A 12,339-nucleotide genomic window follows, 5' to 3' on the forward strand; every position below is an offset into this window, starting at 1 on the left:
TTATGCAATACACTTTTAAGTAACCCACTAGTAAAAGAATAAACCACAGGGAAATTAAAAAGCATTTTGAATTGAATGATAATGAAAAGAAAACATATCAAAATTAGTGGGATATATCTAAAACAGGAATTACAGGGAAATTTATAGTTTTAAATTCTTATATTAAAAAATGATACTTCAATTAAAAATAAATAAATAAATAAGGTGAAATCAATGATCTAAGCTTCTACGTTAAGAAAGCAGAAGTAAGTAAACCTAAAGTATAAAAAAATAATAAAGGGTTAAAACCACTGATGCAGAAAACAATAAAGAAAAATCAATAAGGCCAAAATAGGCAAACTCCTTGAAAAACCTGCCAAAACTATAACAAGAACAGTAAACTGAAATAATCCTATAGCTATCAAAGAAATTAAATTTGTAATACACACACACACACACACACAACCATAGGCACAGGTAGCTCCATTGTTGAGGAAGAAATAAGATCAATTTTACAAAAACTGTTTCAGAAAACTGAGGATGAAGGAATACTAGCCAACACCCCTTATGAGTTTAGCATAATCCTAACGCCAAAACCTGACAAAGTTTATTACAGAAAATTTTAGACAAATATTCCTCATGATCATAGATTACAAAATCTTTAACAAAATGTTAGCAAGTAAAAAGTAGCAGAAAGCATAGTATCTTTGACCAAATATATCTTTGATCTTTGTGGGGTTTATGCCACAAATGCTAGGTTATTAAGATTCAGAGTATCATATAATTTGTGATAATAACAGAATAAGAGAAGAAACCCATATAACCATTTCAACAAATATAGAAAAAATCATGACAAAATTCAACATCCATTCATAATAAACAGTCAGCAATTCAGAAATAGAACTGTCTCAATCTGACAAATGACATCTTCCAAAACTCCATAGTTAACATCTTAATAGTGATATATTGAACTCAATCCGTCTAAAACTGGGAACAGGCAAGGATGTTTATTCCCACCACTTCTATGCACCATGGTATTGGAGGTCCTACCTAATTGAACAGTGTGAAAAAAGAGAGGGCGAGAAAGAGGGAGAGAGGAAAATACTAAAGATTGGAAAGAAAGAGTATAAACCATCTCTATTCACAGATGACATGACTGTTTATGTTTGGCAAAGTCACAGAATAGAGAACCAAGATATGAAAGTCTATTGCATTTCTATACACAATCATAAAAAAATTGGAAAATGAAATTTACAAATACCATTTACCAGATGAAAAACATGACTGATGGGTAAATTTAACAAAACATGCAAGACTTGTATACTGAAAATATACAACATTACTGAGAGAACCAAAGACCTAAATAAATGGAGAGATATAGCATGTTTAGAGATTGGAAGATTCAATATTGTTAACATGACCATTCTTCCCAAAAAGATTTTTTAAGAGTGAAATTCCAAAGCCCCAGCAAGGTTTTTTGTTTCTGTAGAAATTGATATTGCTAATTCAAAAATTTATATGGAAATACAAAGAACCTAGAAGAGCCAAAACAATTTTGAAAAAGAACAGAGTTGAAAGACTTAGGACATATAAAGCTAAGCAATCAAAACAGGGTAGTCTTAGAATAACTGGCATAAGAGAATAAACAAACAAATCAGTGGAACAGGATACAATACGGACAATACACAGAAAACTGATCTTTCAACAACAGTACCAAAACTAATTCAACATGGAATAGATAGTTGGTTGACAAATGGTGCTGGAAGAAGTGGCTATCTATATGGGGGGATAAGAGTAGGGGAGAGAAGAACAATCTCTGTCTCACATAATGTGAGGCTATTCATAGTTAAGAATCTAAAAATAAACCATAAAGATTCTAAGGGAAAACATAGGGAAATATCATCATGACCTTGGGATAAGCAAAGATTTCAAGACAGAACAATAAAAGCACTAGTCAATAAATTAAATAGATAAATAAATCTGAGAATCTGGGCTTCCTCAAAATGGTAAACGTTTCCTCTTCAAAAGACATGATTTAGAAAACGATAAAAAAAGATGATGCAAGTCACACACTAGGAAAAATATACACAATACATGTTAGACATAAGACTTGTATCCAGAAGATATTTTTAAAAATTCCTCCAAATCAGAAACAAAAAGATAACCCACTTTAAAAACTGGCCAAAGATATGAAAATATTACAAGGTAAGATATACAAGTGGTCACAAGCACATGAAAAGATGCTTATCATCATCATCATTAATCATCAGGGAAATGCAGTGGCGGTAAGACACTATTAAACCTCCATAAACACAGCTATAATTAGAAAGCTGTAACAAGTGTTGGCAAGAATGTGGAAAAACTGGTAGTCTCATATATTGCTGATGGGAGTATAAAATGGTACGACCACTGTAGAAAATCACTTGGCAGTTTCTTATAAATGAAAAGTATACCTACCCCATGAATCAAGAAGTCATTCCTAGGTAGTGTCCCAAAATGAACAAAAACATACAAAACCACAAAGACTTGTACAAGAATGTTCATGTCAGCTTATTCATAATAATCTCATACTAAAAAATAGCCCAAATGTCCATCAATAGGCACTAAATAAACACATTTTTTACTATTACAAATTTTATAGTGATAAAATGGAATACTACACAGTAACAAAAATGAACAAACTACTAAAATGGATGTATTCCAAAGACATTATGTTAGGTGAAAGAGATGAGACATAAAAAGAGTACCTTCTGTATAATCCAGCCTGGGCTACCAGTGAGGATCTGATTGTCAAGAAACTTTCCAGTGTGATGGAAATATTCCATGTTTTGATTGAGCTAGATGTTACGCAGGTTTACATGCTTATGAAAATTCACAGAACTGTAAACTTAAAATCTGTGCATTTCACTACATGTGAATTTTACTTCAATAATGCTTATTTAATATGCTATAAATCAACTGTCAACAACTAACATTTTTTAAATTGTACCATAGTCAAAATGAGATAGCAGGAAGTAATCATATATGTTAGACTTCAAAAGGAGATTTCTGGAAAGGGGCATTATCAGATACAGCTTTCACGAATACTCACAACAACTGACTTCAACTCAAACTACATAGAACCTTTAAAGTAATATGCACAAAGATAAAAAACCCAAACAACTATACGCAGGAAGGTAGGAGCAGTATTGATTAAATTTTGACCAGGCACTCTGGATGTTTGTCTAATAACTATGCCACAAAACAGACATTTCTTAAACCACATGTGGCTCTTAAAAGTTCTCATCACAAAGAAAAAAAAATTTTTCCCTTTGGTATCTATAACAGATGATGGATGTTCACTAAACAATGTGGTAATTATTAAAATATATATAAGTCAAGTCATTTTATGCCCTATTAAACTTGTACAGTGTTGTATGTCAATTATATCTCAATAAAAATAAAAATAAATCACACATGGCTCAATTAGCACCATATGGCTCTATGTGCTAAGGTGGACTAAATGTTTCATATTAATGTGAAAAATATTTGAATTTTTAGAAACACTAACAAACCTGTTCAACTCCAAGTTAATTTCTTTTGGACTATTTAATCTTCATTTATTGTAACTAATGCTCACTCTTAGACAAAAGTTGGACAACAAATCTTACTGTCCATTGTGATGCTGAAAAATCACAGCAAGCATGTGGTCTAGGACATCCTCAGTGACTCAAGGTTGTGGGTAACAATCTCTGAACAAAACCAAACTTTGACACACATTTTCTATCAAAATTAATTTCTTTCAAAGATTAGCTTGAAGCCCATTCAATTTAAAATACAAACTACAACTACGAGGTAGAAAAATGAACACATTTAAAATTTAATAAAGTCTGAAAGGTAATAAGCTCCAGTTTTAAACAGTTTTGTGAAGTGACAATGTGATGGTTAATTTTATGTGTCAATCTGGCTGGGCCCTAGAGCCCAGATACGTGGTCAAACATTATTCTAGATGTTTCTGTGAGGGTGTGGGGCTGAGATTTACATATAAATTGATGGACTATGAGTAAAGCAGATTGCCCTCCATAATTTGTGTGAGCCTCATTCAATCAGCTGAAGGCCTAAATAGAACGAAGACAGACATCCCCTCTCCAACAAAAGAGAATTCTATAGTAGATAAGCCTTCACATGTGAACTCAGGCCATTCCTGGATATTCAGCCTGATGGCCTTCAGATTAAACTGCAGCATCAGCTCATTCCTGAGTCCTCAGACTGCTGGTTCACTCTGGAATATTTTGGGCTTCCCAGTCTCTGCAATCACATGACTCAACTCCTTCCAATTATTCTTTCTACCTATGTACACTTCCTATTGGTTCTGTTTCTCTGGAGAACCCTGACTAATACATACATGATACAAGGTAAAATGCAAATCATACTAAAAAAGGTCTTGTATACAAAATATATAAAGAACTCAAAGCTCAATAGTAGGAAACCACAATAAAATAAACTCAATCAATACCCTCCAAAACACTGGGCAAAAGATTTGAGTATAGAAAGAAAACTATTCAGCAATTACTCTTCAGAGTTCATCTGGTATGATTAGCAAATACTCCAGAATCCTTTGTCAGAGCAGTAAGCTACCTACTTCTGTACACTCACTTAACAGTTTATTCAAAGACACCTTGTATAAAATTCTGAGGAACAACTTTAGGAATGCTATGGGGTGATGATGGATCCAAATGGATTCAACATCCATTTTAGTTATTGTTCTAGGAAATGTATCCTAATACCCTGGTTAACAAATACACAACAAGGAATCTGCCTGTTAACATTCAGTGAATTTCCTCTATTCCGTTGCCATTATGAAGCCATACAGGAAAAGGCGAAGTGACAAACATGTAATCTTCAGACCATAATTCGGTACTATGTTATCATTGTGACTGATCACTTGAATACGTTAAACTTTAAAATCAAAGACATGTAGCTCTAATTCTGCAGCAGACAATTTGGGAACCAAGTTATAGTATTTTTAATCATTAAAGACTGGCAAAATTGAAAGGTCACCAAATGAGTCAAAGAGAAAACCCAAGCCAAATTATTTACAATTACTTGCCAGATTCACGTTTGAGTTACTTGTGGTACATAAGTAGTGCTTTACTGAACTGAAAACACAATGTTTATGTTTAAGTCCAATAACTCATAATATAAGTTATAGAACTGCTTTTATTCTTTTTTTTTTTTTTTTTTTTTTGGCCATGTGGCATCTTAATTTCCCCAACCAGGAATCGAACCAGTGGAAGTAAGGAGTCCTAACCAGTGGACTGCCAGGAAGTCCCAACTGTTATAGAACTGCTTTTTACAGCTTCTTCAAACATTTCACTGATCTGAAAAACTACAATTTGAAATAATTTAGCAATAAAAGGAAAGAACTACAGAGCTGAAATCTAATTTACAACTCCTTGGTTGGTAATGATAGGAACTGATAAAGTTATACAATGGGCTAAACAAAAAAATCTGACAATCAATGATAATCTGATTTTTTACCAATACAGAGAGTACTTTCTGTCACTTACAAGATGTGAAAAATGTTAGTTTTCCTCACTTCCAATGGTTTGGCTTTACCTATATACAAAAGTGAGGAGGTCAATTATTTCAGAGAGAAGGAAAAGATACCAGTAATTCTGTCATACTGCAGACATTTTTAAAAGGTTTACCAGTAGAATTTGCATAAAATTAATTTTGTTTAAAAAAAAGGCTGTTTAATTTTGCATAATGCAACATCAATGTTGTATGACATCAGACAATGTATTTCAAAGACCATGGTACCATGCCTAGCAGTTAGATCTCAAAAAATAACTGTCACTATTATCTGAACATAAGCTCCAAGAAAATAATAGGGTCTTGTCTGGCTTGTACTGTCACAAACCCAGTGCCTGACACAAAGTGCTCAACAATTATCTGTTGATTGACTGAAATACAAGGAATATAAAAATTTGATCTTAGTCACTTATGCAGATTTCTATTGACTTTAGATTCTCAGAACTGCCCATCACAAATTTGATGTAGCCTGGGCTTTTATGTGAAAGTGTACTGACCTCTGCTTTTAATACTCCAAACCAGAAAGTGGTTGAAGAACTGTTCCCTTCTATTGCTCAGTTCACATAATACACTATAATCCACAAGCAGAATTTACATTTCCATCTTATAAAAGGTTGCCTGTGGTTGTCCTCTATTTCACAGATGAGTTGATATTCAGAGGTTAATTATCTGAGAACAGAAGAGACTCTGGTCTGTGAAATCTAGGAAATGCAGACCTGAGTGACAGTGGCTGCTGGCCAGCGCCATCTAAGTTGCAGAACCTGTTGCACACGGTCCAAGGAAATTCTGTAAAATCCAAGATCTCAAGGACACTGGGAGGACTTGCAGAACAGGAAAGAGCTCTGGGCTCCCAGGTGCAACAATCTGTAGAGCCTGAATATGTGTGCTAGGGCAGGGAGTATGCCAGTGACTCCATCAGCTAGTTGCTGGTGCTAGTTTTATTCTGTAGAGGCAGAGGGCCTAGGGGATGGTTCTCTAACCTGCCACCAGTAGCTTTAAATAGCAACCCCCCATATTACTCTAGTCTAATCAAGACTGAAACTCAGAATCTTGTATTTTCTAAGTTTTTACTTTTTTTCCCAGAAACCCTGAATATTTCCATATTATTTTTATCCTAGACTTCATAATTGGACACTATTACATTTGTTCACAAGTTGACAGTTAATTTATATTTTTTAAAAAACTATACTTTTCTAGATTGGTACCTGTTTAATCTCTAAAATGTACTGTTAAAGCCAACGTTAAGGCTATTTAGTAACATTAAATAGCTGTGGCATAAATCACACAACACTAGGAAAAGTACACATTTCACACACTTACATGGAGTTGGAAGTACATATACCTCACAAAACAAGAATAAAATATTATTCAGTGTTAATATAAAAATACATGTCATAATTCAGTTAAGAGTCAAGATAAATAAAACAAATTAAAATGTCAAGCACTACCTCAAAATAGTTCTTTATATTAATAACTACGCACTCAAGTTTACACAAGGGCTCTTAAGACAGAAATTAGTAAAGAGAGCAGCCACAACCTCTCAGCAATATTTTGAGTAAAATACTTCCTTGTTAATGCCCTTAATAGTCAACTTTCAGTCCACAGAAAATTAAGATGGGTCTCCAGACATCTCTGTTCCCGGAGTATCCCTCCATTTCTCCTATCTAAGTCTTTGCACCCTGACCCTCCAGATAGCTCTAGCTCTACTGCTCTCCTCTTACGCAGCCCTTTCAAGGAAGGAAGTCAAATAAAGTCCTCAGTGGTTGGGCTAGAAGGCATCCAATGCAGGCACCCTTGGTCCCATATTACTAAAAGATAAAAAGCTTATTGTGAAGAACAGCAAATAAACTGCATCTATACATTAAGTCTCTTAAAGTTTGTTTTAAACCATAATTCCCTCTCTGTTTTTTGCTCCTTGGAAAGTTTTATTGAACAAGGATTCCTTGTTCCAGAGAGATTCCTAGTCTGGCATTTGCTGTCGTCATCCTACAGTGTCATTTAGTAAGTTCCTCTCTCCCCTGAATACTCTACGCTTCCTGAAGCTATAGGCATGATGTGATTCATATTCGATATTTCACAGGTAGTCTTATTAAGTAAAGCATTTACAAAGTTGGAATATTCCCTTTTCTTCTTCACTTATTTTGTAGAAAAATTACCCAAAGGATAAATCTCTTATCAATTTTTTGCTTACAATGAGTTCAGGTAAGGAGTTTTCACTCAGAAAACTTGATTCACACTAGATTCTTTACCAATTTTCAAAATAAGTTTTAGTTCTCTAGCATTCTTCAAAGGTGAAAATGACATTTTTGTGTGTGTGTGATGTCTGTGAACCTAGGGATTTTATGTTCTCATTTAAATCAGTTACTATTATTAGTAGTATTGCTGTTCTATCCAAATTTAAGTCAGTGTTAGTTTCTTCAAGTTGGCTCCTTGGTCCTTTTGACATGAAACAAAGTAGGCTTTGTTACCTTCTTTACTTTTTGATGTGGAAAGATGTCTAGACTTCTCTAGTACATTTCCTATCCAGATCTGGAATCAATGCTTTCTCCAAGGTTCCCTGGTTCCTTTGAATGGAAATACACAATGTGGGCACTCAGGGTGTTCACTGATACTGGGCTGGTCATTTGTTACAGGTGATATTTGTGGACAGAGCTAAGAAATATATACTTTTGGGATAAAATGTGTGAGTCATACTGATACTTTCAATTTAGAACCATGAATACAGAATACAATGTAATCTCACCAGTTTTATACCTATATCTACTTTCTCCCTTGTGGAAATACCGTTTTTCCAAGAAACCAAAATAAATCCTGTTAGGGATCTCCAAGTCTACAAAGCAGATGGAGAGGAGACACAGGGGTTTACATTTATTGCAAGAATCTCCAGGAACTTTCACTGCAGACAATGCAGCTCATTTATTATTCTATAAAGGATTAGCCAGCTTTCTAACATCACTAACTGATCTAAGGGAAAAATGAATGCCTTCTAGCAAAGCTTCAAAGCATTTGGTCACTTCTTTAAATTAACGGCTTTCTCTTTTTCTATAGGTTTCATTATTTCAGCAAATGTATTTACTTTGTCATTTATGAACAAATGATAACAGAAGAATTCCAAATTGTATAATCCAATTTATTTTTCTCTATAGTTAGTTACTCTCTGCGAACTATCATTTTGAGGGAACTCAGGCAAAACTGCAACAACATATGGTACTTTGCTGGGACACATCTTCATGCACTCCATATTCTCATACTTCCTTGGTGTCCAGGACAGAAAACTAGATACAAGTCTCTGAGGTATTCATAAAAATATATGAAAACTACTGGTAGTATTGAAACATGAAATGGCTTTTTAGTCACAACGCAGGAAAATCTACACTTTCCTTAAGTTTGCACTCACACAGAGAACAGAATGGGGTTTGTGCTGACAGTGGGTCCATGCCCCACTCCCCTTGAGGCTTACAACCTAGATTTGAAGGGCTGAAGACAAGGAGAAATTTTATGATGATTTGCCGATCCTCTCAAATACCTAACACAGCATCCCATTTCTCCCCCTATGTCCATTCCCCAGTAGCAGCAGAATGAAATGAAGCATGGGGCACCCAGTTACATAAGAAACCAAGAATCTCTCAGCACTGTCTGATCAATCGTTGGACATAACCACATCTTGGACCCCAATTTGCTCAACCCAGATTCACGTACATATAAAACTTCAGCCAGCAGTGATGCATGCTCAGCACAGTCATAACTATAGATGTGAGCTACCAGCTTCCCTTAGGGCCATAGTGATCTGAATTCTCTGGTATATAAAAAAATATGAAGACGACTGGGGAAAAATGGAAAGCTCAATCCGGTTCTCTCTTTCTCCAAGTACTAATGCAGAAAAAGCAGAAATTGCATGTATATAATGTCAAATACAGATCTGCAGAATAGTTGAGGCAGATGGAACAGGTAGATTCTTTTCTCACTTGATCTGCTATGATGAATTTACAGAAGCTGGTATACATTTTCTCTTCTTTCCCTTAGGATCTTCCCCTCACTCCAGCTGAATGATTAGTTTTTGTTTGGAAAATGGATTTCTTTTCTTCTTGTTCTCAGGGGTCCCAAGGCCATTCTCCTGGTGTCCTGGGTGTTCTCCCTGGGAAGAGTAAAACCTCACAAGGCAGGTCTTGTGGGCTCCAATAAAATAGGCCTCAGGGTACCCAGAGAAGAGAGCTAGAGTTGAGGGCATGGATTCAGAGTCCCAGGTGTAACTCACACAAGCTATTAGACCATGAGGACAGAACTCTGCCTAAGTTTCCTTCAGTGGGGAGGAATGAGGTTACACCTGTACAATACTGACCAAATGCAGGATGCACACCACTGATCCAAGGGCTGAAGCCTGGGAGAAGGCAACAAGGGGTGCCTTGGTGGAGAAGAAACCCAGTTAGAAGCTCCATTCTTGTTACCAAACACACTGAACAATCTGAAGCATACATGTTTGTGTATGGATCAACTTAAAATTTTATATTCAAAATATTAGTTAAAAAGTACTTGATAGCAACTTTCTTGCCTATATAGAACCTGATATGTTGCTTCTTTAAGGTAAAAAATAACTAGAGATATTTTAAAATCTCAATTTATTTAGTGTCAGTAATCCAATGCTGATGATGTAAAAAGACTGAATTTACCTCCTCGTACAAATCCATTAGTAGCTATTGCCGAAGTAGACAATCCTGTGATAGTTGTCACAACAGTGGCCATTATTATTACAAGGACTGACAGACCTTTAGCGAAAAAGAAAAGAGACTTGAGAATACTTACACTCTCATTTAAACCTGCCACATCTAGAACTGGTTAGTCTAAGTATACTGAATTTACATTACAACCTATAAATTATCTTACTTTTATCTCATATTAGATCAAATCAGAATTATGAAAAAAGTGACATTAAGACAACAGTCTGATACAAAGGAGAACATAATGTAGAATGATTCCACCTGCTTGAATTTTATGAGGTTCAGACTACACATGCACACAGCCCTTTCCCTATTCATTCTCAAATGAATCAAGCAGTATGTCACTTCACTTACCTATTCCAGCTTGACCCACAATCCATGACAATCTAATAAAGAGCATTACTCCCCAAATGTTTAACATACATCGTACCTAGAAAAAGAGGCCAAGTCACAGATGAAAAGTAATTAAATACACAGTAAATGCTAAACTAGCCAATAGTAGGATAACATACATTTTAAACTATAGAAGGTCCTTTCAAATCTCTTATCCCACCCTTAAACAGTTTTTTTTAAAGAGCTTTATTGAAAGCTTAAATGTGAGCTAATTAAAGTATAATGTAATATACAAGTATATGTGTGTGTATGTACTTTATACACACACATTTATCTGAAGCAGAAGCAAAAGAACAAGAAAGGCACAAGGAATATTTTAAGACTTCAGCCCTAAAAAAAGGAGTTTATGTTCCCCCTTATCAATGCAAGTCAGTTTTTTACTTATTCTTTTATAACGTCTTCACTTCATGATTTCTACAGCGGATTTAAGTATTATGTAATATCTGTCAACACAAAATGCCAACAGTTCACACATCTTTCGAAAACCTACTCTTTGTAAGACAGCATCCTCAATTTATTTTTACTTTTGTTTATTATGCTCGTACATAGAATACAGCCTTCCAAAATAGTAAAATCTAAGAATAGGCAAACAACACAACTCAGAGCTTAAAATACACTCTACTGATTAGACAATAAAATCACTACTAGAACTGGTATTTTTCCCTCTACTTCTCCCCTAAATGTCAATACAATTCTATATTAGTGCTTCCAAAGTCCCAATGAGACTCTCTACTCCAGTCAGATCCTTAGTGCCTATTCAAACACAGAAAAAGAAAGTAAATCTGAACCTTAATCACCTAAACCTGTCTACTGAAGTGATCTCAACACTTATGTCTCCTTTCTTCTGTTGCTTGTTAACATCTCTACATTTCTCTTCAAAAGACAATACAGTAGCAGGAAAGGAAGCAGGCATATTTCAGCTATATTACCTGCCCAGCTTTCTTGATTGCGTTGCTCTCATCAATTTAATAGCTCCATACTTAATTTTTGAAAAGTGACAATATGGGAGATTCAGAAGAGGTTATAAAATATAACTTAGAAGTAATCAAATATAATTTGATTAAATTAATAAATATATTTACTTCACTGAATTTAATACCCACAAGGAAAGGAGGTGCAAGTATTCATTTGGTCCTCCATAACAATCAGATAAAACCGTTTAAAAAAGAGAAAGCATTATCTCGAGAATGATGATATTAGGAAGATTGTATAATAAACAGAAATGTGTAACTCTAAAATTAAGTCTATAGGTACATACTAGCACACCCTTGATCCAGCCAAACTTCACAACTCCTTTACTTTCCGCGGTATATGTGACCACAGCCTCTCGGGTTGGTGTACTTTCTTCCCCGTTTGCAAAGCCATCCTCAAAAGGTTCCTGGTTATAAGAGGAAATGTGAATTATGCTTAAGAATTATTTAAAATTTAAAATCACCTGATAAAAACAAACATCACTAAATACACTTAGTGTATTTACAAGAATCAAGGGTTTCTGAATATTTTACCGAAGGACTGTTTTAAAAATTTAATTATCATGAAACCCATTTTAATAATTTAAACTTTTAATTACATTTTGGTGGTATCTGCAGAACACAAAGAATACTATTTGCTAAGTATAGGCTAACCAGGTCAGTCAATTCAGACCTGTCTCTCCAGCCACAACTTTATATTGCCTGGG

At 34.8% G+C, this 12,339-nt stretch overlaps 1 protein-coding gene across 2 annotated transcripts in view; it reads right to left on the reverse strand.

Annotated features, from left to right (window-relative positions):
• The window catches only part of SLC12A2 (solute carrier family 12 member 2), a gene marked incomplete at both ends in the record, with an annotated part of 105,929 nt that overhangs the window by 66,103 nt on the left and 27,487 nt on the right, over positions 1 to 12,339 (reverse strand). For both annotated transcript variants that reach the window (XM_082835226.1, XM_082835225.1), the window contains 3 exons: positions 10,221 to 10,316; positions 10,623 to 10,698; positions 11,920 to 12,039. In XM_082835226.1, coding sequence (XP_082691352.1) covers positions 10,221 to 10,316; positions 10,623 to 10,698; positions 11,920 to 12,039 — 292 coding nt within the window. The remainder of the gene's footprint in view (positions 1 to 10,220; positions 10,317 to 10,622; positions 10,699 to 11,919; positions 12,040 to 12,339) is intronic.

This window comes from Leucopleurus acutus, assembly GCF_964270905.1.
Source record: "Leucopleurus acutus genome assembly, chromosome: 3".
Classification (NCBI taxonomy): domain Eukaryota; kingdom Metazoa; phylum Chordata; class Mammalia; order Artiodactyla; family Delphinidae; genus Leucopleurus; species Leucopleurus acutus.